Source organism: Panthera uncia, assembly GCF_023721935.1.
Source record: "Panthera uncia isolate 11264 chromosome B3 unlocalized genomic scaffold, Puncia_PCG_1.0 HiC_scaffold_1, whole genome shotgun sequence".
NCBI classification, from domain to species: Eukaryota; Metazoa; Chordata; class Mammalia; order Carnivora; family Felidae; genus Panthera; species Panthera uncia.
In genome coordinates this window covers 107,802,882-107,829,691 of record NW_026057582.1, presented here as the reverse complement: position 1 = coordinate 107,829,691, position 26,810 = coordinate 107,802,882, and the positions used below count along the sequence as shown (strand labels likewise).

Here is a 26,810-nt window from a genome sequence, read left to right as displayed (position 1 = left end):
AGAAGTGGAATGCTCTCCTCTTAACAGTGAAGGAGTACGTGGTTCAGGGCAGGCATTTGGCCTCTGTAGGCACTTGGGAACCTTCCCTCAGTCCCAGCGGCCAGTGTGGTCACTGCCAGGAGTGGCCACAGGGGAGTGTCTAAAGTGGAAGTGCAAATGCATCTGTGAGTTTGACCAGGGGCCATAGACTCCAGCAAGGTCGGGATCCTGGTCTGCAAGGTGCCCACTGTACTGGCAAACCAGACTCGTCTCGGGCAGATGCTTCGTTAGTAGCCCTGGGAGGCTTATGACGGCCACAGATGTCTCTGGTGATAAACAGCACTTGGCCGGCTAGCGTCTGATGTTCACCAGAGTTATGAGGGTGATTTCTGCAGATAGCAAATACTGTGGAGGGGTCATTCAATGCATCAATTTCACATATTGATTGAATGACCACTGTGCACTGGGTAGGCATTCTGCATGATGCAGCAGTGAACTAGACAAACTTCTCATCTGCGCTGCCCGTGCGGTGCTCCCATTCCATTGAGGGAGGTGGTCGGTAAAGAGTCACGATGCCTGTGTGCTAAGCCCCGAGAAGACAGAGCTGTGCTAAAGGGGGTGTGTGATCCCGGAGGGCCTCTCTGATGAGGTGGCATTTGAGCAATCACTCGGTAACCTACACTGGACATCTGGCCCCCGTGAACCAGAACCTAAAGTATCTGATCTCAGAGTACCTACGAATCATCCTGCTGACGAGCAAGTCGAGGCCCAGCGAGGTTAAGGTGCAGATTCGTGAGGTGATAAGTAGGAAAGATGATGTGATAGAAGAGTGGGACAAAACATAAGTGGCCAGTACTCTGCTCACACCAGCGTTAGTCATTTCCCCAGGCCAGCTGACACCCCCCCCCACCCCGCTTTTTCATCCCAGAAGGTCTTATTATTTTCTTAAGGCTCCGGCTTTGAAAGATCTGTACTTGCAAATTTGCGTTTACTAACAATAGCAGATTTATTTTCTCATTTATGGCTGTGTGAGTCAGAGGGTGGGGGGCACAAAGTTTAAACACATCTTGTAACCGCTAGTGAGCCCTCTGGGCAAGGGCTGACCACCTGGTGTTGGTCTCTCCCTGCCTTCTTTCTTTCTTTCTTTCTTTCTTTCTTTCTTTCTCTCTCTTTCTCTCTTTCTTTCTTTCTTTTTTAACATTTATTCATTTTTGAGAGATACAGTGCGAGTGGGGGAGGAACAGAGAGAGAGGGAGACACAGAATCTGAAGCAGGCTCTGGGCTCTGAGCTGTCAGCATAGAGCCGGACATGGGGCTCGAACCCACAGACCGCGAGACCATGACCTGAGCCGAAGTTGGACGCTTAACCCACTGAGCCACCCTGGCACCTCTAAGTGGGATTTTTCGTGTTCTTTCTGAAATGGCAGAATTTCTTGGAAGGTCCCATTGCTACATTTTGGATTCCATCTAGCCCTCCCACCCTGGTTTGAGGGGCCAGGTGCCTTTGGGTGGGCTAGGGAGACCCTGCCCTTACCTCTGACCCAAGATGGTGAGGCAGGACTCAGAGCCCCCCGCCCCCCCTCCCCCCAGGCTTACTTTCAGGGAGAAACACACTGTAAAATCAGGTCAGAGAACCAGCCCTGACCCATGTCTTCTCCCAAGGACCAGGAAGAGCCTTAATTGGCTGATAGTTTTCATCTAGAAGAAGGTGTCCTGCGTGAATTTGAAAGGAGCTTTTGGTGAAGTAAGACTTCATTAATTAGCCTGTTAGGGAAACGGCTTCCCAGTATTAGGGGGGCTGGATAAATTTGATGACCACTGTTCTGGTTTGGGCTTCTGAAAAGGAGGAGCTAGGTTTTCATCCTTTTACTAAATATTGAGAAAAATGTAGTCTCTTTTTATGTGTTTTGTTTGCTTTTAACCGTTGAGTAGCTGTGTGCCAGATACCATATTTGTTCTTATTTAATCTGTATAAAAAAATGCTACAAGCTGAGTGGGATTATTCCCACTTTAACAGATGAGGGAGCTGAGGCTCAGAAAGCTAGTTTAGCAACTAGCTCAAGGTCACATCTTACTGAGGAGCTGTGCTTGGGTACAAAGCCAGGTCATTGACTTCAGAGCTGTTTACATAGCCTCAAATCTTAACTGTGATTTCCCCCATCTTCCCAGCCACTTTGGGGCTGCTGATAATATGAGAATGCTCTAGATTCCTGACTTTCATTTCTTTCTCTTTTCTATAAAATCTGCTGCATTTGTCTTCCCTAGGAGGATGGACATATGATGCCAACATATCTGGTTTAAAATATATATATTTTAGGGGCGCCTGGGTGGCTCAGTCGGTTAAGCGTCCCGACTTTGGCTCAGGTCATGATCTCACGGTCCGTGAGTTCAAGCCCCGCGTCGGGCTCTGTGCTGACAGCTCAGAGCCTGGAGCCTGCTTTGGATTCTGTGTCTCCCTCTCTCTCTCTGACCCTGCCCCTTTCATGCTCTGTCTCTGTCTCAAAAAAAACATTAAAAAAAAAAAATTTTTTTTTAAAATATATATTTTATTGTGATATGGAACACATCAAAGTGAATGAAGTAAATGTGAGGTTCAGTGATTTTTCTCCCATGGATTTTTTTTCAGTTTATTTATTTATTTTGAGAGAGAGAGAGAGCGTGCAGGCCAAGGGCAGAGAGAGAGGGAAAGAGAGAATATCCCAGGCAGGCTCCACAGAGCCGGACACAGGTCTCGAACTCACGAACTGTGAGATCACGACCTGATCCGAAGTCGGACACTTAACCAACTGAGCTGCCCAGGCACCCCTCCTTCGGATTTTTCCCCTTAAGTGATTTTTTTGCATCGTCGGGGAAATCCCAGCAAAATCCGCTTTCCACGTGCCTTCCTTTGCCTTTCTGTGCCAGTCTTGTTTGCACGTCTCCGTGTTTCTGACATTCTTTGACCACGAGGGCCTGGGCGCACAGATGAGAAGCCTACCTAGGGTGCCTCAGAGTACTAAAGAGGGTCTGAGAAGTGGGGGAAGACCAAATTCTTTTCCGGTAAAAGTAGGCTAAGACAATTAGGGGCTTAGGTGCTGCCTCAAAAACCGCACAGCAGCGTATTCTGACCTCGAGTAAGGAGAGAGCGTAGGAGGTTGTGGAACGGGCCTGGCGGCGTGTTTTCCCTGGAACCCCTTGCAGCCTGGCCATCGGCAGGACCCCTTCTGGGAAAGGAGTCAGGCTGCCCCCTTACAGAGCACCTACTGCAAGCCTTGTGTCCAGCTCGGTGTTTGGCAAACAACACTTTTTTGATCCTCAAGAACACCCCTAAGGTATGCATGTGGACACCCATTACCAGACAGGGAAACTGGCCCCCTGAGGTTAGATGGCCCTCAAGGCACGCCGAACTGCCCCCATGTGTCCTAACAGTCCCTTCTGCTTTTCCCTCCAGACTGGCCAATCTGGGGGCAGAGGGCAAGGACACCTTTATCATTGGGTCCCTGGTGCCTGGTGCGGTGCCATCTTGGCGTTTTTGGTAGGCTCTAAGCGTTGTTGAACGAGCAGAGGGGAAGTAACTTGTCCACACAGGTGCAGTGGTGCAGCCTTTCCATTGTAGGACTCCGAGGCTCCAGGACAGCTGCTCTGTGGGTCAGAAGTAGGATCTGATTCCAGCTCTTTGGTTAATAAGTGGGATGAACACAAAATGACATACGTACCCGTTTATCTGAATTGCAACATTAATGTAGAAAAGGATTGGAAGCGACCCAAATACTCATCAATAAGGGCCCGGTGAAGAAAAATGATGGCACATTCCAAACGGTGCAAATAAGAAACAAGAAAGGTTTTTGTGTACTATGTCACATGAACTTCATGGAAAACGAAAACAAAAAAAGGCAAAGATCAGTATATAATATGCTAATATGGACTAGTTTTGGGTAAAGGGGAGAAAATTAAGATTTTGAATTTGTGTATGTGTAAACAAATTCTAGAAGGATATACTTAATGGGTGGGATGGTTAACTAGGCAGGATGGGAGGGAGAATTGACTGCTTATCCTATGCTTTTTTTTTTTTTTTTAAGTATTTATTTTGAGAAAGAGAGCACATGAGCAGGGAAGGGGCAGAGAGAGAGAGAGAGAGAGAGAGAGAGAGAGAGAGAGAATCCCAAGCAGGCTCCGCCCTGGCAGCATAGAGCCTGATGTGGGGCTCGAATCCATGAACTGTGTGATCATGACCCAAGCTGAAGTCAAGAGCTGGTCGCCTAGTCGACTGAGCCACCCAGTCGCCCCTGCTGTTTGGTTTTGAAACCATGAGAATGAATGTTAACTTCTTCAAAAAAGTAAAAAGAAAAAAAATAATGGAAGTCACTTTGGACTCGCTATTTTGTCTGTCCGGGCAACCCGTCTCCCCATCCGAACAACGAGGCGATTGGATTAGAGCAAGGTTTCATCACGTTGTGTATATTGTGTGTATCTCTGACTTTTGTGGGCTTTTCCAGGAGACACTGACCTGGTCCTAGGTCTGCAGTCCCTTCTGTTGGTGGCCTCGACCTGGATCAGCTCTGGCTGTTTGAGAAAGGCCGGGGCGATGCAGAGAGCAAGGAGCCCTCTGCCGAGGTCTGGGCCTTGTTCCTGTCCCCGTGCCTGGCAGTTTATCCTCTGAACACCCTGCCCTGGTGTGACTCAGTTGGTTCTTCCCTCAAACAGGAGGATTACAGTGAAGAGAGACTGTTCTGGAGCTTTCTGGCAAAGTGCTGCAGTTTAATAGGAAGGAAAAAAAATGGCAGAATGTTTTCCCAGGTTATTTTTAATGCTTTTCAGTTCAGCAAACATTAATTGAGAGCTAAGTGCAAGGCAGCGTGGGGGAGTCAGAGCTACATAACATCTCATCTCTGCTCTCCGGAGTGTGAAGTCTTGGGTGAGAAACTTGAGTGAAAAATTCCTCCTCATACCGTCCAGGACTGCACAGTTTACCTCATCTGGTCCCTCAGACGTGTGGGGTTGGTAGGGATTCTCCCCATTTCACAGATGAGGAAATGGAGTCTCAGTGAAGTCTTGCCCAACGAAAGCCACACAGTTCCTAAGTGGTAGAGCCTGGAACTAAACCAGATTTTCTGTGATGCTCTTCATGAGCCCAGACACTCGTAAGCAGAACATTCCGCCACAGGAGATTTCCCGGAGGTGTGTGGTGTGGGCCAGTCTCTACCTGGAAACAGTCAGCTGAGCACAGTCCTCAGTAAGCCTCCTTCACTGTTCGCTTTTATGGAAGGGCAGTGGAAACCTCAGGCTTATGGTCACACATTGGGTCTTAACCCCCTTTGCTGTGGTCCCAACAGTTCGGACCTCCACTGCCTGTGAAACCCACCACCCTGCCACAAGTTAGGTGCAGAATGTCCCAGGCGTGTGTAAGGGTGGATGTGACAGCATCCTTCTCGCCACCCCTTTCTCCTGCCACCGCTTCCTCTTCTTTTCCTTCCCTTCTTCCACAAATTCTGTCATCCTCTTTCCCAGAAGAGCCACACATGCTCCCTGCTCAGGGTCTCTGCCCTGGCTGTTCCCTCCCTCTACCTGAAAAGCTCTTTCCGTGGCTTCAAGTCCCCACTGGAAACTCCCTTGGATAGGAAAGTGGCATCCCTCCCCACTACTGCTGTTTTCTCTTTATGGTGTCTGTTCATATTACATACAGACTACATTGATCGCTTTCCTGCCTCACCCCCGTCCCCTCCGATGTGCGAGCCCACGAAGCCTGGCAAGTTGGGCTTTGCACGGTATCCCTAACGTCTGCCTAGCACAGGTGCCCAGCATCTAATAGATACTCTGTACACAGTATTGAACAGGTAAATTGTAAATTGCCCTGTGGCCTAAACAAGTAACACTTCTTTAAAGAGGAAAGAAGCAAATCATAGCCTCTTTTTTAAAGGCGAAAAGACCCAAGGCTTGTCTCTCTGCAGCGCTTCATCATACAATATCACTCCATTTAATAATTGTTCAGCCCTGTTTAGAGCCCTCTGCAGACGGTCACTTAGAGGCCTCTGATTTGTATGCTTAGGGAGACCGCTCACTGGTTTGTTTTTGTTTTGTTTTTTCAGAGCAGCCTATTCTTTTCTGGGACAGTTGTAATGATTTAAACACTCTCATAGTTTACGTGGGGCCGAAAACTGCCTCATTGTAATTCCTGCACACTGATCTTCGTTCTCGAAGCACAGGAGAGCACGGAATAAACGCACTTCTGTGTGCACAGGACACTCCTTCAAGATAGTTGGAAAAAGATGGCTGTCGAAAGGCTCTCCCCCACCGTCCGGCCAAAACATCACCGGTCCCTTTGATGGTTCTCCCGGTGCCACCGTTGTCAGGGGCCTTCCCACCCTGGGTGCTTCCTCAAGTTTGTTCTGCCTCAAGTTTCAGAATTCAAGATTTAGTCCCATCGGAGCAGAGTGTATATAGAGACCCTGCCCAAGGAGCCTCGGTCCTTGTTGACCTGTTGCTGTCAGCACAGCCTTGGGATGACCTCGTCTGGGAGACAACGCATTCGGTTCACTTTTACATTGTCTCTAGTCGTTGAGCCCCTCTCGGACTCTTCAAGAATCATAAAGGTTATTATAAGGGTTTGTTTTTGGTTTTGGCTTCTGGCATTTAAAAAAAAATTTTTTTTAAGATGTATTTTTGAGAGAGAGAGTGCAAGAGGGAAGGGACAGAGAGATGGGTGTGTTGGGGGGGGGGGGGGGGGGGGGCAGAGAAAATCCAAAGCAGGGTCTAAGCTGACAGCAGCCAGCCCGATGCGGGGCTTGAACTCAAGAACCATGAGATCATGACCTGAACTGAATTCGGACACTCTATCCACTGAGCCACCAAGGTGCCCCTGTACCTTATTTTATTTTTATTTTTTTTTAATGTTTATTCTTGAGAGAGAGAGAGAGAGAGAGAGAGAGAGTGTGAGCAGGGGAGGGGCAGAGAGAGAGGGAGACACAGAATCCAAAGCAGGCTCTAGGCTCTGAGCTGTAAGTACGGAGCCTGACCTGGGACTCGAACTCATGAACTTGCAAGATCATGCCCGTAGCTGAAGTTGGGCACTCAACTGACTGAGCCACCCAGGTGCCCCACCCTGTCCCCTATTTTAAAAGATAGTAAACATGAATAAAGTTCTGTCTCCAAAATCCACGTGAAGAGGGTGGAACTCTGGAAGTAAAGCAAAACGTGCAGAGCCTTCAACTTTATTCTTTCTCCTGCCTTTGACTGCCTGTGTCTTTTCCTCAGTGTCTGTCTGTCCCTCTGCCTTCCATCTCCCGCCCCCCCCCCGCTTTCCCCTCCCTCCCTCTCCCTCCTGCCATTGCTCCCATCCCTGCCCTCCCACTTAGTAGACAGGGGGAGCTAACACTTACTTCTCAGCATTTCCATTGCAAATACTTTTACCATAGCCTTTCATTTACAGGCTTAGGCTAAGGTGCACGTGTCCCATTTTTCTCAAGGAGAAAGAACGGAGATTAAATTGCTTCTCATGTGTGACCCTTGGCTAATTTGCTTTGTGGCCTTGGATAGAAAAAACTTTCAGCCCCCAGCTTTAGGCTCTTCTGCATGATGGGTTCCCATTTCTGCCCAAATCAGCGGTTTCCTATTGGTGGTTGGACATGAGGCCTTCCACACCGCACTACTTGCTCTGTTTCTGTCATTGCCAATGCCACTGTCATTTTGGGTAGAGGTGGCAGGGAAGGAGGCCAAGGTCGAGAGTTTCGACTCTGAGGCCACTGAGCCTTTCTTTGCCTCTTCGGCATTTCCGGTCCTGCTGGGTGCGCGCGCGCGCGTGTGTGTGTGTGTGTGTGTGTGTGTGTGTGTGTGTGTGTGTGGAGGCGGGAGGGAGGGAGGGAGGAGGGCCAGGTTCAGGCATGGGGCTCTTTTCCTCACAGCTGTTTTCTTTTTCCTCCTTTGTTTCCTCTTGCTTCCAGGAGTTCATCACGGAGAGGCCTGTGCTTTAGGGTGTGGGAGAATTGAGAACAGCCCAAGGTCTGATTCCGTAATGGGCTGTGTGACCTTGGGTGAGTCACTGGGTTGGTTTTCACAGAGCTTCATCAGTTGCCTGAGGAGCTGGAGAGGATCGGTGGTTCCCTAGAGGTGGTGATGATGGGGTCCTTTGGTTCTGTGATCTACTTTTTAATAGCCAGCTGCAAATTTGGCTGAGGCACGTCCAGAGGCTGTGGGACGCGCGTCCCAGCCTCTGAGTCTGAGTCTGGGTAGTGAGGTGTCTTCTCAGATGGGCTGTGCTGCTGGGCTGGGCTGGGCTGGGCAGAGGGTTGACCTGCCAGCTCGTGGATCTGAGGAAGTGAATTAACTTTTGTTTTGCAGACCATTCTTCCACTTGGGGGTCCACAGGGAGTGGGTAGCAGTCAAGGTCCACACTGGGCCCACTGCCCTCTTTTTGGACTCTGCTGACCTGAGGACTCCAGTGGCATTTCCACATCAGACTGCCCCTGCTGTCCACAGGTGCCCCTGCTGTCAGCCAGGCTGACAGTCCCTGAATCTGATTTCAGGAGTCCAGATCAACCACATCAGGCAGCTGGGACAGAGGGCCCAGGAAGCCATGCTTGTTGATTTGTCTAGGAGTGGAACTAATGGGATGGTTTGCTTCAGAAAGTGAATTGGGGGGGGGGGGGGGGCCGGGGGGGGCAGTCGGTTAAGTGTCTGGCTTTAGCTCAGGTCATGTTCTCGCGGTCTGTGAGTTCGGGCCCCACATCAGGCTCTGTGCTGACAACTCAGAGCCTGGAGCCTGTTTCAGATTCTGTGTCTCCCTCTCTCTCTGTGCCTCCCCCGCTCACGCTCTGTCTCTCTGTCTTTGAGAAATGAATAAACCTTAAGAAAAAAAGTTTTTTTTAAAGAGAGTGAATTAGGGAGGCGCCTGGGTGATTCAGTCGATTGGTTGAGTGTCCAACTTCGACTCAGGTCATGATCTCACTCATGGGTTCGAGCCCCACGTCGGGCTCTGTGCTGGCAGCTCAGAGCCTGGAGCCTGCTTCAGATTCTGTGTCTCTGTCTCTCTCTGCCCCTCCCCCACTCACACTCTGTCTCTCTCTCTCAAAATAAATAAACATAATAATAAAATTTTAAAAAAGGAAAGTGAATTAGGGATTAGTTAGCCTTTTAGAATCTAGAAGATTCTTCAGAGCCATCACCACCACCACCCCCCCCCACTCCATTCTTTGCTCTAGCTTCAGTGACCCGTTCCAGTTTGACCATTTAGCAAGTATTTACTGAAAGCCAGCCCCTCTGGGCAGGGCACCAGCGGGGAACACTGAGACCTCAGCCCTTGGTAAGCTTGTGTTTGGAGAAAAGATCACAGGAAGAAGAACTGCCAGATGCCCTCTGTGGCCGAGCAGCAGCTCTCAGAGGACCCTGGTGGAAGGAGCACTTTCCCTGGGAGACGAGTAGGATGAGTAGAATTCCGGTTGTCTGAGTATTCAATGCAGTGATGCCTGGAGAAGCACTTTGTAAACTGTCATATAGGGAAGAAATGCCAGGTGGTGCCACCGTGTTTGCTGCAGGGCAGGGAGGCTGGCAGAGAGGTGAGGTGGGGACAAGCTGCCTTGGGAAGAGGCACAGGGTTTTTGGTCCAGGAGCACTGATGGCTGGGGGGCTGGGAATCCTTCTCCGGCTTTGCAGTCCCTGTGGCCATGAAAGTCTGTGGACCAGGAGTGATGGGACGTGATAGGACATGATCAAAGCAGCGTTTTAGGAGATTGGTCAGGATTTACCCCTCTGCTCTCTGGGCCTTCCCCTTCAATCTCCTCATGGCTTTTCTGTTGCGTGGGGCCAGTGCTGTGGCTATTTAATAAGATCATTGTGAACAGTGTGGTTTTTTTATGAACCGCAGCATTGTTGAGCAGGGAATAGGACCCTGTGAGCTGAGGTGCCTGCTCCCTGCTGCCCTGGGAAAAGGCAGACATCAGATGGGATGATGCCAGACTGCTGCATTTGGAACCCAGCACCCTGGGCCTCTGGGGGCTGTTTTTGTGACCCTGGTGTGTTTTAAGAGACTACACGATTGATTTTTGTGTTTCATTAATTGCCTGGGGCCCCAAATTTCCTTTCTGGCGTCCCTCAGTGATGATTCCTGAGCTCTTTTGGTCCATGAAATCTTTCACTTCCTTTCGGAGGAACAGAGGCTGACTTTGGATGTGAGTGGGACTAAAAGTAGATGGACCCACAGAATTTTGGAGCTAGAAAGGATCTCCTCTCTGTGCTCAGGCTCCATTGTCCAGTGTGTGAATTAGGGGGCTGGCAGAAACCCAGAGAGGAATGTGGCTTTCCCCCAAGGCACACAGCAAGTCCCTGGCAAGGTGGGCACCAGGGTCCAGGTCATCTGACTGCCTGATCAGCACCCTCATGCTTCTTGTCCCTCTTTCCTCCTTCTGGTCACCATTCAGATACCACCTTCTGGGGCCAGTTTCAAACTCCTGCTTCATCCAGTACCCACTAAAGGTGGGAAGGGACAACCATGGAGAAGATGTAGCCTGCTAGGTTGCCAACCGATCGCATCATCCACCGGAGCCAAGACCTCATCTCTCCCTGTTCCCACTACACTGCCTTCCCCCAGCAAAGTCAGACCAAGACACCCCCTCCCCACGTCCTGGGTCCAAACAGCCTTCTGGCCCTATTTTCTGCCGCTCTGGGAATACTTTGCTTCCCATACACTTAAGGCGGACAGGGCTAGGGCAGGGGCTGGGCGGTCAGGGAAGTGGAACTGACAAGTCTTGAAGGGGAGTAGAATGTAGACTGGCCCCGGAGGGAGGAATGAGGTGTTAGGGGAGGAAAGCCAGGGCCCGAAACATCAGGGAGGAGGCCCGGCTGTGCCGGGGGGCTCACTCGCCAAGCGGGGCCCATGCCACAAGCCGGAAGCCCAGGTCCTACAGCCATCCCCGCCCGCCTCCGGTTACTGCGAGTCTGTCCTTCTGGCTGGAGGAAGCATCCGCAGCGGAACCAGCTCCTCTCTGTCTCCGAGGCAGAAACCGAGACCTCCCCGCACCCGCTGGAGGAGGTAGGGAGCCGGTTCCAGGCGGAGCAGGAGCCAGTCACAGGGTTTATGTTAATGCGGGCCCTCCCCCAGCCGGCGCTTAGCCTATTACCCGGGCCCTGGCCGACAGCTTAATTACCGCTGCAGCGCGCCTCGGCTTGCGTTCCACGGTTCCCTAAAATAATAAGGATGGCGTCACCGACTTCCCGCGGCCATGTGCTCCCACCCGTGCCTTCAGAGCTCTATTGTAGGAAACAAACAAAATCCAGACACTCAGATGCTTTTTTTCTTGGAGAGATTTTTTTTTTTTTTTTTTTTGGTTTTAAGGTAGTGTTGGGACCCTGCCCCTTAAGTTAAGATTTTAAAAGATCTTTAAGGTGTGGAGGCCAGAGTCTTGGCTACCACTGAGGCTGCAGAATAATCCTCCTGTTAGCAGAAATTCGAAAGCTATGTGGATGATTCCCCAGTCTTCCACTGGGGCCTCTGATTTCTGCTCAGAGGGATGGTATGGGGTAGCTTGACAGAAGAATCACCCAGCTCAAGGTTCCTGGACTCTGGGCCAACTCTGGACCTCGCTCTTTCCTCTGGAAAAAAAAGAGGGCTAAACTTGACCAGCATTTTACAAACTGTGGGTCGCATTAAAAAAAATCGCATTAAAAAAAAAATTTTTTTTTAATGTAACAGAAAACAGTAATTGTAATAGGGTACGTTTCGTTTTGGTGTGCATATCTTGTATACACAGGACATGTGTGCACTGAGCCAGGGTATAAATATATTTTTACTGTGGGTTGTGGTCAGAAAGCCACTGACCTAGATGATCCCAAAAGGCCTTTCCAGCTTTCGAAATGTCTGACTTTTCTCCCAGAGCCTGACTTTCCCCTCCATGGAACCTGACTGGGTTTTGGCAGGTCTTGCCACACAAGACTGTTAAGCAGAACTCGAGTTTGGCCTTCTAGCCAGAAATGGGATCTGCAGCAGGGGATGGCCCATTTAAAAGCTGACCTATTTAAAACCCATGAGCACCAAAAAAACGCGGGGTCAATTTGATTTGAGTCTCCTCTTCTGTGCAAGACCGGAACCTGAAAACTAAATTGGTCAGGGACGGACAGGTAAAAACCAAAGCTACAAATATTTGTTGAATTCTTGCTCAGGGAAAGAAAAGAAAATCGAGACTCGAGGCCAGTGGGGGAAAACAAGGCCAAAAACGAGAGGTGTAGATGTAAGGTCGAGAGGGGTATATTTTGGGCCTACTACCTTAGTTCTCCAGAATGTTAAGAGGCTTCGTGCATTCCATGAGAGACAGCTTTGGTGGCTCAGATGTGGCGGCTTGCCTTTGTTCCCATTCTTGTGGCATGGCTGTGGACACCGTGGTAAGGGTGGCTTGTGGATCACGGAGAAGGCAAGTGGCTTTTTCCAAACTGGGAATGCTCTAAGTGCATTCATTATTTCACTTAATCCAGCCCTAGGTGATGGGCACTGTTGTCACTGGGGGAAACGGAAGCTCAGGAGAGGTGAGATGAGCTAGCAAGTGGAGAATGTGGGCTTGAGCCAAGTCTGTCTGACTCCAGAGCCTGCCTTCTGTCCACCTCTCCACGTTGCCTCCGGAAGTGCTGGGAAAATAAAGAGCTGTTCTCACTAAAGCTTCCTTCTCTCTGGCTCTGGCCTTCAGAGGGCTCTGTTTTAGGCCCAAGCTGTCCATTTAAATCAGGGCCAGCTGATCACGGGCATGTGACCTGTGCTTAGGAGGGCCCTCCCTTGGGCTCAACGCGCTGCTGTCGCGCGTTTGGAGTTCTTAATAATTTTTGACCAAGAGGGCTCATGTTTTCATTTTGCACGAAGCCCTGCCAACGATATAGCCAGTCCTGGCTTTGATATAGTACATCCCCTTGCTTGGGTCCCTCCTGTCTTCCTTTAACATGCCTGTCCTGCTGGGGCAGAGGCATTTGAAGAATGCATTCTGTCCCAGCCTTCGGCCTGCTACCTGGCACGCTGCTCTGAGGTTATTTACCAGCCGTCTGCCTCCTCCCAGCCGCCACCACACCTCTTGCTGGCAGGGACCCCGCTGCGGCTCACCGGCTCACCGTTGCCTCTGAGTCCCCTCAGCATTTACCCAGGTGAACAGTGTCATAGGAGCACCCTTGGTGGAGGGAGGGTTTTTTTAATAGGCGAGAGATTGGCGTGCAGAGCACTGGGTCAGGTCAAAAGGAGCGTGCGCAGCCGGCCTGCCTCCTGGGGGACACAAGACACGTGGAAAACGTTGTTTATAAGAGGTCGGGTTCATTCAGTGTGTAGGGGACCCGCGACACTGTAAGTTTGACTCACTCTGTACTCCCGGCACCTAGTGCTGTGCCTGGCACGGTAAGCAGGACATTTGTTAAGCAGTTGCTCTGGTGTCCGCTCCCCGCTAGGCTGATTACGGGGAAGGACAGTCCCTGACCTCTAGGAGGATCGGATGCTTAATACACGATTAAATGATTCATGTGGCAGCTGCCCTCAGTGCCCTGGGATGCTCAGAGCTGGGTGTGGGGAAGGTTTCCTGGGGAGGAGGGGGGCCTGAACTCGATTTGTGACGCAAGGGTGAGATTGAGGAGAGGTCAGAGTGGAGGGCCCACTTAGGTCAGTGTAGGAACTTGGAGCCCCCGTCCCTCCCCCCGAAACACACACACACACACACACACACACACACACACACAAGGAATGTGTTCTAGGCTGGGGTTTGTACTTCACAAGTTAAACAGATCCCATTCTCCTCTTTCCGCAGAGGCGGCCCTCAGGGACAGAGTCAGGGTCCTCAGCCAGCCAGGTCCTTGACCTGTTCGTGTAGTCCAGTGTCCCCTGCTGTCACAGAGACCCCCTTGGGAGGCAGAATCGGACTTAGAGTGACTTCGATGTCTGTGATCAGGACTGCGGTGTAGAGAATAGAGAGGAAATGGTCACATTTGAGAGAGCTGTGAAGACAAGATTTCACAGTTTTGAAACAAGCAACGGGTTGTTCCTTAGAGTAATAATGTGTTTGTGTTTAGCACGGACGTTTCAGCTCCCATTGGTGAGAAATGATTGCTGTGTCCTTGCTTTGGGGACAAGTTTTTCAGGAAATGCTGGAGCCGGACAGTCTGATTTCTTGGGAAGCTTCAGTGGCCTCCCCACTGACCTCTCGTGAGGGCTGAGTATGAACATGCAGACTCCTCTTGGGTGTTGACACCTGAGGAGTGAAGCCTAGAATCCTGTGTAGTTTTGTCCATGAGTGTTTGAAAAGCTTCTGCTACCAGCAGAGTAAGCCAGTTGTTGGGCTAGAGAGCAACCACATTCAGATATTTTTAAAGGGCCAGTGAAGCTTGGGAGAGAGTCTCAACCCAAAGTACAAATTTCCAGTTTAATTTTAACTTTGCACTTAGCTCACACCCAGGATTTGGCAGGGGGAAGTGGACCTTAATTTTTTTTTTTTTTCTTTTTTAAGGAGAACACACCCTGGATGTAACAGGGATATGTTCTTTGCCTGGAAGGGCTTGGAGTGGCGGCCACCGCACAGAGACGGGAGGAAGTGGGTTGGAATTGGATCAGGAGCTCAAGAGTGGATTTGAGGAGCGCTGGGGCTGGTTGGAGGTTTGCAAACGTGGGAGTCTGTCCTGGAGCTCTAGGAAAGGGCCACCCTCTGGGGACCCAGGGGGACCCGGGGGACGTGCATGGAATGACTCCAGATCACCTCTTGGGCCGGTGTTTTTGTTTTTTCCTGTTTGGTCACTTTCAGGCACTTCACAGGCGGCTTACCTGCCATCCCCAAAGTGACAGTCACTCCCCAAAGCAGCAGTGGGTTTCCCCCTTGTGGTTTTGGGGCTTTTTGGTGATATCAGCAGCCGCAGTGTCTGAACCTTGCCCCTCTCTCACATCTTTGATCTCACCCCAAACACTGCCGAAACTCTTGCCAGGAAGGAAACGCAGAAACCAGTGGTGGTCCCAGAGGCCCCGCAGACCTGACCTATAACTGGCCACCGCTGGCACTCCAGAGGGCATAGACTTGCCCAAGCGGCTGGAAGCAGCCTCTTCCCGCTTGGCAAGAGCAGGGTGCCAGGTCCCCCAGCCCCTCTCCACATCCTTGCTCCCTAATCGCAGTGTCATCTGAAGGAGGGCTGGCTGGGATTTTGTTTTGGTTACGGAGGAAGTGTAACCAGGGCGGGGACTGCCAGGAGCGGTCCCCACCCTGCTGGTGGACCTGTTGGAAGGGGCTTCAGGGGCGCTTATAGGGTTGAGTTGGGGGAGTCTGGGAGAGCGCGCCTCACATTTGGGAACATCTGAGGACCAGTCAGGAGCCAACACTGACCACCTTGGTTCACTGCATGGGGTCTTATGTCCATTCCAGGGGCCATTAGGATAGGTGGTTCTGATGTGGCTGTGGAATGGGAAAATCCCATTCCCACCAGTGAACCAGCTGGTGCCAGCAAAGCACTTCAAGGGGGCCTGTGCAGGCTCTGGAAAGATCCGATGGTTCCTATTAATAAAAACATTAGTGGCAGCCGCTTGCATATCTTCCCCCGGGAGGAATGGCCCCCAGTTGGCGGTCGTGTGGGGTGCCGGGACTGGGACCCCGTGCCTGTCCGTAGAATTCCCAGGCAGCGCCGTGGCTCTCTGGAAAAGAGGCTGACTTCCGGGAGGAATTCCCCTGACTCCCAGCCCCACCACCCCCATCTCTAAGGCTTTCTTTTCCTTGGCAAATGGTCGTTAAGAGGAGAAGCCCTTGACCCGTCTGGAAAAACCACATGTCTGAAATCTTTGAGGGTGGACTGGAATCCCTGCTTGTATTTGTCTTTCTCTGGTGGAGCTGCAAGAAACTGCAGCGACTTCCGAAGACCGCAGGCCTTGTGGCTCCAGAGTTTGGTGCAGATGAAGGAGGTGGGCCTACCCCCTTCCCCAGCACTGTGAACCTCCCTCCGTTTGCCCTGCTCCCCTAAGGCCTGGCTTCCTGGCTCTACGCTGATTTCCTGCCCTAGGGCAGAAGGCCTCTCAGGATTTATTCCCAGGCACTCTTGCCAGTGACCTTGAGAAGGTGGCTTGACCTGGACATCTGGCCTCTCCTGGGGACTGAGGGAGTGGAAAAGGATTTAACTTCTCCCATCCCAGATCCGAGGGGAAAGGCAGGACTTGGCGGCCATTGCCTAGGCCCAGAACGGGTCAGCTCTGGGAAGGAGCTCCTGTGCCTGGCTTTGCCCTTCCTGGCAGATTGCCACTGTCGCTGGGCTAGGCACACCACCTCTGTCTGCCAGGGAAGAAGAAAGCAGGGTAACTGTGGGGGCTCTGCAGTCCAGATGTGCCCCGAGCGCCCCTGGTCTGCCCGCTGACAAGGGTGGGCTGAGAAGGGGCCCAGCAGGCCCACTGTAGATTCTGTCCCCCCAGGTTTCTGCTTGGCCTCGAGACGCCTGAGCAGGAGGGAGGATTGGAGGACTGTGGCAAGCCGGTCATCCTGGGCCCGGCAGGAAGGTCTAAGCAAATTGGCCTGCTCAGGGGGCTGGAGGAGCTCTGGACAGGGGCTGGTTAGAACAGAAGGCCATCTGCTTGTCCAGGAGAAGAAAAGGCTCTGAGGGGCTGGCATGACCCTTTGGACAGTGTGGGACTGCCATTTGGAAGAACTAGATCGTACTGTCTGAACCATCCGTGACCAATCAGAACCTGTAGGGGGAAGTCCTAGGGGGACAGCAGATCCCGACATGGTGATGTGTGTTTCCTTGAGGCTGTGGGGAGCAGACAGGTGCGGATGTTGTGTCCAGCACCAGATGCGGCCAGGAAGAGTTACCTTTAAGGTGCCTGCCAGCCCTGGGTGGCTAAGGAGCAGCCAGACTGCTGGGGCAGGAGTGGGTCACCGGGGCATCTTCCTGGAGGGCTGGGCACCCTGGCTTCCCTTGCTGACTCCCCAGAGACATCGAGGCCTGGGACTTGATGTGTTCCTCAGCTTGTCTCCCCACCATCTGTACTGGAGCCTGGAATCTTCCCTTCAGCCAAATCTACCTTTTAACCACCTAATGAGAAGTTGCTTTTCAGGAGTCTTTTGGTATTTTTTTTTTTTTTATATGATATGATGTTTGTGGGGGGGGGGGGGGGGTGTTTTGAAAGTTCACTTATTTATTTTGAGAGAGAGAGAGAGAGCGGGGAAGGGGCAGAGAGAGAGGAAGAGAGAGAGAATCCCAAGCAGGCTCCACACTGACAGCAGAGAGCCTGAGGTGGGGCTCAAACTCACAAACCATGAGATCATGACCTGAGCCAAACTCTTCTTTCTACATCATCAGAAATAAAGGATTTGGACCCAGATTGGAGTAAGAAGAGAAAAGAAGAGAATCTAAGAACTCCAGCGGCAAAATTGCCTCCAGGGAGTTTTAAAGAAGGGCCAGACAGGGTCACAGAAGTGCTTCCAAAGACTGACTTTTTGTACTTCGACGACCTCAGCATGCATTACGGGGCCGTCCTAGGGTTGCGGATTTCCATTCTTTTCCTTTCACATCTATGCTCAGGACCTGGAAGAGCAGGGTCTAGAGATGCACTATCCCGTATGGTAATTCTAAGTATCTTTTTACATTTGAATTAAGGAAAATGAAAGTGAAAACTCAGTTCCTCAGTCTCACCAGCCGGGTCACAGGTGCTCAGTGGCCACCCTCGGCTAGCGCCTCCTCTCTTGGCCAGAGCAGGAGGCATCCATCGTTGCAGGAGGTTCTGTTGCACGGGGCTGGTCTAGAGAACGGAGAGTGAGGGGCTCCCTAGTCTGCAGCCCTTACCAGGGGCCAGGCCAAGCGGGTGACTGTGGTGACGAGTGGGCAGGCTCCGGCCGGTGAGCTGGTAAGGGTAGCGTACATGTGTGTCTTGGGCCCCGTCCGCACGCCGAGGATCACAGGCACACGGAGGCAGAAGGAAGGGAAGTAGCTGGCCGTGGGAGGTGGTCAGGCTGAGGCCACAGGGCCTGGGAGGAGGGCGGTGGGGATCTGATGGTGTGGCTGGCGCTGGTGGGAAGCTGGGGACTGTGGCGGCTTATGTTTAAGGGGAGTTTTGGAGAAGTGTGGCCGTGGCGTTGGAACGAGACCACCATGCCCGGGGCGTGTGCCCACCCCCTCCGTCCTTCCCCTCAGGACCGCAGACGGCAGGAGGACCCGGGTGGGTGCTGACCGCACGATGCCCCTGAAGAGACAGAGGAGGTGCAGCCTGCAGTGTAGGACGGACTGACTGCTCTTTGGGTCTGACCGCCCGCTGGCCTTCCCTTTGCAGGTGAAAGAGCTCGTCCTGGACAACTGCCGGTCAATCGAAGGCAAAATCGAGGGCCTCACAGATGAATTTGAAGAACTGGAGTTCTTAAGTACAATCAACGTAGGCCTCACCTCAGTCGCAAACTTACCAAAGTTAAACAAACTTAAGAAGGTAAATAGAGTCTAGGAGTGTGCGCTGGGAGGAGGGGAGAGGGTCGCTCGTTGCTTGGTGTTGAGGGGGCGCGAGCGAAGGTGAGGCGGCCGCGTGCGCCAACACGCCCGTGGTCGAGGCCCTCGGACGACTTTGAGGGCTGGGCACCCTGGGCCCTCCGCCTTCGTGTTAAGAGCTCTTTCTGCTTTTCCCCTCCCTGCCCTGTTTAGCTTGAACTAAGCGATAACAGAATCTCAGGGGGCCTGGAAGTATTGGCAGAAAAGTGTCCGAACCTCACGCATCTAAATTTAAGTGGCAACAAAATTAAAGACCTCAGCACAATAGAGCCACTGGTGAGTCATTCTGGTCCTTCCCTCTCCTCGGGGCGGGAGGGGGGAGGAGGTGATATCAGGGAATACTACTTTTGCGTTTGTAGAATGTTTGGGGCTTGTTTTTTCTTTTCCTTTTCCTTTGCCTTTGCCTTTTCCTTTTCCTTTTCCTTTTCCTTTTCCTTTCCTTTCTTTTTTTTTCCTCACTTCTTTTACTTTATTTGACTCTCGTGTGCTATGAGATCAACTTGGACCTACTATTTCTGCCTTGTCCGCAGAGAAGCTGAAGCCTAGCGAAGTTAAATGGCTTGAGCAAGTTCACACTGCCAGAGTGGGTAGTCAGGGGGCCGGGTGGGGTAGGACCCTGGCCTCAACTTCTGGTCCAGTGCTTTTCTTCTTACAGTTTCTGCTCAGCTTTGGGAACCTGAGCTTGGTTCATAGTCCCTCGTTGGGGAGGGAGGAGCCACCCAAGAATTAAGCTGCCCCTGGGAGTGGCCACCTGTTTTCTCCTTGGATTGCTGGCCTGAGGCTGGTACCCCCAAATGGTGGGATGGCCCCCTGGATGGCACAGAATGGCATGGGGCAAGAGCCTCGATGCAGGCCTTGTTCTGAGGGGCAGAGAGGAGAGTGACTGAGCCATGGTCTCTAGTCCTTGGTGTGATAGTGACCAGGGCCTCAGAGACGTGGGCCGTGTTTCTGGCTCCTGTTCATTTCCATAGAGCTGAACACACCCCAAACTTAATGGGTTTACTCACCAGAAAGAGACAAGGCATGGTCACAATAACAATTTCTCCATTACCTGGATCTGAGTGATTGTGTTCCCTTGATTTCAGCTGTCCTTGACTAATAGCTTTCTTGACATACGGAAATACTACCACGTTAAATAGGCATTCTTACTGCGAACATACACGTAAGAACCCTCTCGCAAGGCATCCACCTTAGAGTCAGGGAAAGGTCATGAGGGTATTTTGCCAAGTTTGCCACACTTTCTAGGTTTACAGAGTAGAAGTTGGGGCATCCCTCAGTTCGGGTTTGTAGGGTTCTTGTCCAAAAGGCACTCCCTGCCCTCTGTGGACGCTCGAGGGGCAGGTTGATGGGCCAGAACGGCAGAACCAGAAGCCGGCACATCTTTCCCAAGCTCCGACTTTGCCCGTTGTGGCGTGGAGTCAACTATGAGTATATGCGTCCCACAGAACTTCTTTTTAGGTCTTCCACCAACCTCCTAGGGCAAAGCAAAACTATTTGGATCTACCTGGAAGCCTTGATTTCGTGATTTCCTAGGAAGATCTTTGAAGTTCTGTATATGTGTATTTTGGGAGGCAGGTGTAGAGACCAAGCGTATGTGTATATAAAACATTGTGATTCGGCTTACGATGAAAGGTCTGACCCAGACAGACAGACAGACACACCCTATTCTCCCTGCACAGACCACACATGTTTTTGGAGCTTCTCCTTCCCTGGGTATCAATGTGATTGATGCCTTACGCTCACCTCCTCAGGCTGGGGGAGGGTGTTGGGCTCGCCCACCCAGACCACAGCCCAGACTCCTTCCCTGCCCTTGACCTGCTGAGAATGACTTCTCGCTCCTGAGATCTTGAGAGCAACTGAACATTAGTAATCACTTCTACCTTATCGGGGCTGTGAGGATAAACTGAGTTAATACCTAGTGTGCTATGTGAATGGCCGTCATCCACACCATCATTAGTAATAGACACATCAGGAGTCTCTTTGTTCGTGGCGCCTTTTTCGTTCCCCTCTGGCTCCTTCGTCACAGGGGCAGCCGCAAAACTCTTGGCTGGAGCCCCAGGGAGCCCCAGGTTAATTTGAAGCCGGTCACTGACACGGCCAAAGCTGTATTTGCAGACTAAATGTGTTAGCCTTGGATGGAGCTTCAAAGGCCCTAAAGTCCACCCTCCCATATGAAGGTGAAGGAACCACCCTCCCATGGGTGAAGGAACTGAGGCCCACCAACCAGGGTGACGGGGCTGGGCAGAGCAAAGCTGTTTCCTCCACCTGACTCAGTCCCCCTCCTGCTTCCCCCCTGCCCTCCCGCCCTCCCACAGATCATTCACTGTCGACTTCATGTTTCTGCTTGCAGAAAAAGTTAGAAAACCTCAAGAGCTTAGACCTTTTCAATTGTGAGGTGACCAACCTGAACGACTACCGAGAAAACGTGTTCAAGCTCCTCCCACAGCTCACGTATCTCGACGGCTACGACCGGGATGACAAGGAGGCCCCTGACTCAGACGCCGAGGGCTATGTGGAGGGGCTGGACGACGATGAGGAGGACGAGGATGGTGGGTGTCGGGGGGTGGGGAGGGTGGGGAGAGTGGGGCTGCTTTGCTGCCACCATCCCTCACCTTTCTCACTGGGGCTCGAACCCCAGAGAGGCGTCGTGACACTGCCTGATAGTGCAGTAACTCTCTAAGAAATCTAACTAAACCTTCCCTTCCGGTTTTTCCTCTTTTCCGAAGTCCCCACCCCCGGAATGAGATCCTACAGTGTCTCTCTGTAGTGTGACTGTGGACTCCCCAGCCCAGGGCTGGTGAGCGCACAGAGGAAGGTGGGGTGTGGCCTGAGGGTCCCATTCACCTGGGTGTCCAGCAGTGGAGATGAGGTCATGAGCTGGAGAGGTTGTGGGGCCCCCTGGTGGCTGCAGCCCACAGGACCACAGGCGGGACCTGCAGGGTGTGGATGCTGGAGCCCCAGGGGCCCCCAGGGACCCCGGAAGTACAAGAGGCTGCTTCGCGTGGCATGCTGGGCCCCCTGGTGGTACGGGGAGGGTGAGGTTGAGCAGTGAGCGGCAGGACCTGCAGGGAGGAAGGAAGGAAGAAAAGAAAGGAGCGCGTCCTGTCTCCTTCCCCCCTGTGCCAGCGTAGTGTAGTTTCCCAGCGGGTTCTTCATGGCCACAGTAACATAGAGAGTTGAGACATTTGGCCCATTAATTCAGACATAGGATTTTTGAGTTTCCTTGTTAGGTCAGATACTCAAGACACCCATTTGCCTTAGTTTATTCCATCTTGTGGTATGACAGGAAGGGCCCAGGACAGGAGTCCTGAGGCCAGGTTTCTAGGCCCACCTCCGTGGCTAACTCTGACGAATGACCTTGAACAAGTCACATCCCCCCTCAGGGACTCGGATGTTCACCTTTAAAGCAAGGAATTTGGCTAGATGCTCTTGGCAAATGAATTGACTTCCCTGCCTTCCTAGACCCTGTAACTTGTTCCTCTGATCCAGCGAGTTCTCTGTGGGCTAAGCCTCCACCCAGGACCTTCTCGTTTTTGTACAACTTGGGAGGAGGGTTTAGCTTTTGGATGACTCTAGGGTGTGTTCAGTCACACTGGGGCTTCCAGGCTTTGGGCCTGAGTGGGCGTGGGAGGGTCCTGGGCCCCACGGGAGACTACCTGTATGGAACACCCGTGCACAGCCTGGGCTCGTGCTGTGAGGGAGGCGGGCTCACCACCAGTTCCCTTGTCCCCATTTCTGCTGCACAGAGGAAGAGTATGATGAAGATGCTCAGGTAGTGGAAGACGAGGAGGATGAAGAGGAGGAGGAGGAAGGAGAAGAGGAGGACGTGAGTGGAGAAGAAGAGGTAAGAGGCTGAACCGGGCAGGGGCACCAGCTCCCAGAGTCCCCCTTACTTGCTGCCTATGACTCCGTCCAACTTAAAGGCCTCAGTGATCGGCCTTTGGCAGCCAGGAAACCCTGGTTGGGGAAACGAGACCATGTCGGGGCCTTTTATGGGGCTACTATGGGGGAGTCCAGGCTTGCAGCCAGCCCCGGGAGAGGAAGAGGGAGAAGATTCTGGAGGCAGGTCAGGAGGGGAGCCATGTGCTGGTGGAAAATTACTTCTTAGGGAATCCACATCCTTATTTTCTGCCTTTTTGCATTCATACGTTAATTCAGATATTTACTGAGCACTTAGAGTGTGTTAGAGAAAATCAAAGACTGCTTTGAACTCATGGGTCATAGGAGAAGACCCTGCTTGGTGCCATTCAGAGTGACAAGGGTCCCTAGCACACGTGGAAATAATGCTGTGATCCTAATACGTTGGCTTGCTCCCAGCGTCTTAACAAGGTTTGTGCGTGTCTGTGAGGGTTACTAATAGCACAGTCTGAGAAGGGCGGATCCCAGCTCTACCATTTGCTGGCTGTGTGTCCCTGGACAAGTTCCTTAACCTTTCTGAGCCTATTTCTTCATCTGTAAGATAGGTATTGTTTTACATCTGAGTTGTAAAGAAGGATCAATTCAGTGAATTCTTAAGAGAATATAAAAATTTGTAGGTAATACCACTTACTATTTTAGGCTTTTACACCCTTCTCCAAGGTCTTGTGCTAGGTTTTCTGTTTGGATGTTCGGAGTCTCTCTGTAATAGTCATTTTTCATGACTTGTTCAGAATTCTAAATCAGCTTTTCCTGATTACAAAAGTTAGACCCGGAAGGGCGCCTGGGTGGCTCAGTCAGTTAAGCCTCTGACTTCGGCTCAGGTCATGATCTCACAGCTCATGGGTTCAAGCCCCGCATCGGGCTCTGTGCTGACAGCTTAGAACCTGGAGCCTGCTTTGGTTTCTGTGTCTCCCTCTCTCTCTGCCCCTCCCCTGCTTGCACTCTGTCTCTCTCTCTCTCTCTCTCTCAAAAATAAATAAACATTAAAAAAACAAAAAAAGGGGCGCCTGGGTGGCTCAGTCGGTTAAGCGTCCGACTTCAGCTCAGGTCACGATTTCGCGGTCCGTGAGTTCGAGCCCCGCGTCGGGCTCTGGGCTGATGGCTCAGAGCCTGGAGCTTGCTTCCGATTCTGTGTCTCCCTCTCTCTCTGCCCCTCCCCCGTTCATGCTGTGTCTCTCTCTGTCTCAAAAATAAAATAAACGTTAAAAAAAAAAAAAAAAAGTTACACCTGGAGAGGCTGAAAGTGAGAACAACATGGACAGGGTACCTACCTTCTCCGATTTCCTGTCTCTATCCTGCCACAGACCCATTTGGACAGGATCTCCTGCCCACCCCAGACTTAGGAGAGGCACAAGGCAAGGCAAATAGAAAAAGATCGGGTTCCCGCCTAGTTCTGCTGCTGGGTTTCCCTTTTCCCTAGGTGTAGGCTGCAAGAATATTGCAGATATTTAAAAAATAAAGACTTAGAAAAACAGCCCCCCCCCCCCCAGGACAGGGCAGTAAGTCATGTTAGCTAATGGATTTTTCATCTTGCGCTTCCTGTCACAGGAGTCCCAACGTGCAGGGTTTTGTTGTGGTTTTTTTTTGTTGTTTTGTTTTGTTTTGTTTTGTTTTGTAATCTCATTGACCATCTGCAAGAGTTCTAGCTTCCAGTGAAGTTGAACTTACACACAGACCAAAAAAGTCTTAGCAGACAGACTGAAAAACTATTTGGTGATCTTATAAAAGGATATGTCTCTTGACAAAAAGAAGGTTCTCATCAAGATCTTTTTATTTTATTTATTTTTTTTAAGTTTACTTATTTATTTTGAGAGAGAGAGAGAGAGCATGAGCAGGGGAGGGGCAGAGAGAGAGAGGGAGAGAGAATCCCAAACAGGCTCTGCACTGTTAGCTGAGACCCTGATGTCAGGCTTGAACTCACAAACGGAGAGATCATGACCCGAGCTGAAACCAAGAGTCAGACGCTTAACTGACTGCCCCACACCAGGTTCTTTTTAAACTATGGGTTGCCTGATGCTTTAGGAACAGTGTTCAACATGTAGAGATTCAGCTAGCATAGGACTTCAGAAGCAGCGTAAAACAGGGATCCTGTGCTGAGAATGAATTCACACACCTTGCTGAATCTCAAGGAGCTGGGAATGATGTCCTCCAGGGGCCTGGGATTGATCGTCCCCTCCGAGTGATCCAAGTGTGCAAGGCGGTGGACAGGCTGGGTAGCGTGAGGTTGAACTTGCCCACAGAACCTGGATTTGCTAAAACCGGGGTCTTCCCTTGAAGCGAAAACTACTTTGAGGGCAAATAAAAGCACGGCTGGCTTGTGCATGACAGAGTCGGCTTGGGGAAGTTCCTCTCCCGAGAGCGCACAGATTGGAAAGCTGCTTGAGTTACAGGGACTCCAGGTCAGAATTCTGAACTGGGTTAGAATCTGCCATCCCCCCCAACATTGTTTGCAGATACTGTGTGTGATGTGGGCGATTTCTTCTGGAGAAGGGGTTCCGAGCTTTGTCATTTTCTCAAAGGGATCCTGATGCAAGAGAACGTCTGCTTTGGATCCATCCTGAGGTGGCAGGTTCTTGTGAGGCTCTGAGAGGCCCCCACCTTCTCGATCTCACTGTCTGGGGAAGTGGCCTCTTCAGCGTGTCCCTGGGCCAGGGGCATCACTAATGTCTGCTGTCTGTATTCTCTTCTAGGAGGATGAAGAGGGTTATAACGATGGGGAAGTAGACGACGAGGAAGACGAAGAAGATGTTGGTGGTATGGCAGCCTTTTTACTCTCAGCTAACCTGGCCCCCTCGGTCGGCAGCGGACTGCACAGGCCCTGGGGACCTGCCCGAGGGTAGAACACACCCATCCGAGGCCCCCCGTGCCTCCCTGGCTTGCAGATCTGCCCCCTCAGATCTGCCAGGGATGGCCCAGCTTCCCAGACGTATGGTCCCCTGGTTTCCCAGCAGGTGGGTCGAGTGAGAGGCAGGCTCAGTGTTTTAACCTAAACGCCTTTTCCTTCCTCTTCCAGAAGAAGAAAGGGGTCAGAAGCGAAAACGAGAACCTGAAGATGAGGGAGAAGACGATGACTAAGTGGAATAACCTATTTTGAAAAATTCCTATTGTGATTTGACTGTTTTTACCCATACCCCCCCCCCCGAAATCCCGCCCCCCGAAACTTATTTTTTTCTGATTGTAACGTTGCTGTGGGAACGAGAGGGGAAACGTGTACTGGGGGTTGTGGGGGGAGGGAGGGCGGGAGGGGGTGGAATAAAATACTATTTTTACTGCCACTCTTTATTTTTTTCCCCTACTTTTTCTTTGTGTCTGGTTTTGTCCCTGTAAATGCGATAGCTAAGGTACACACCAAGTGAGCATTTGTTTCTTACTCTCAAAGAGGATGGTTTGGAGGGCTCTTCTGTCTCCTGGTACTTCCGGAGTCTCTGGAGTCAGTTGGAAGGTCGTGGCTGGCCTCCGTTTGGTTTCTCGAAGCCCAGAAGGCGCTGAGCACCAGCCACGTCTTACCTCTTGTGCTGGTTCCCGTGATTTCTGCATTTCTTGGGCCTGCTAGAGGCATCCAACGCCCTGGTTTGTAAATAGCAACCTAAAGGCGTATTCTGGCACTGGTTGGGGGACCTTCCCCGTCTCTCATTCCTCTCCCTCTTCACAGATGGTGGTGGGCTTTGCTCTGTGAAGAAGACTGTGGCGTCACTCTTCAGAGCTATGAGCCAGAGAGCCGAAAACAGCAGGCTTATGGGTTATGAGTAGCACGGATTCGGCCATGACAATTAAAAGAGAAGAAGCAAACCCTCAAACTTCAACCTCTTTAAAATAAGATTAAGAAAACACAAAACTGTCCTATCTTGTTCTGTAAAATACTCGAACGCCTTGTTTTACAAAAATGACCAGAGAATTCTTGCACGTGTCCTTCTGTGCTTAGACCGTTTTTACAAACCTAGGCACGGGAGGCAGTGCTGCATGTCGGCTGGGTTTTTTTTTCATACACCCGAGCACGGATAAACTAACGCAAAATTGTATTTTCTTACCTAGTGGAAATCTGAAATGACGGCAAATTCCTAGTGAGCGTACAGGTTTGCTTTCGTGTCCCCCTTCTGGATTGCTTTAGAAGTGACGTGTTCTTTCCTAGCCCGCGTTTCATCTGTATAAAAGAACATCTGCACCGGTTTTTCTCCTCCCCCTCAGAAGAGCCAAACTTTGAGTTTTATGTCTGTTTGTCATTGATAAATTTCAATAAATCCTTTTATACAACTTTTTTGGGGATGGCTTCTTTGAGTCCAGCAGGCCATTGATCTTTCTAAGATGCATTCCAGATAACCTGCTAGCTGATGCGGGGAAGTGTTAGCATCGGTTACCTGATTAAGATAGCTTCTTTACAGAGGATGGAACCTGGTGCCAAGTTTGGAGGCTTGGGGTTCTCAAAGCCAGGCTCAGTGGTGTGCGGTCTTCATTAAAAGCTTCGTCTTCAGAGTAAAAACCCAAAAGATGTA

At 51.3% G+C, this 26,810-nt stretch overlaps 1 protein-coding gene across 2 annotated transcripts in view; it reads left to right on the top strand.

Annotated features, from left to right (window-relative positions):
• Positions 1–25,524, top strand: part of ANP32A (acidic nuclear phosphoprotein 32 family member A) — a 39,468-nt gene extending 13,944 nt beyond the window's left edge. Inside the window, exons 2-7 of one of the 2 annotated variants that reach the window (XM_049613812.1) lie at positions 18,197–18,346; positions 18,556–18,678; positions 20,753–20,951; positions 22,149–22,246; positions 25,011–25,074; positions 25,334–25,524. In XM_049613812.1, coding sequence (XP_049469769.1) covers positions 18,197–18,346; positions 18,556–18,678; positions 20,753–20,951; positions 22,149–22,246; positions 25,011–25,074; positions 25,334–25,395 — 696 coding nt within the window. In that variant the 3' untranslated portion in view covers positions 25,396–25,524. Of the gene's footprint in view, positions 1–18,196; positions 18,347–18,555; positions 18,679–20,752; positions 20,952–22,148; positions 22,247–25,010; positions 25,312–25,333 lie in introns of those variants that run through there. The other variant, XM_049613811.1, reaches the window with a different exon arrangement.
• The last annotated feature ends 1,286 nt before the right edge of the window (positions 25,525–26,810 follow it).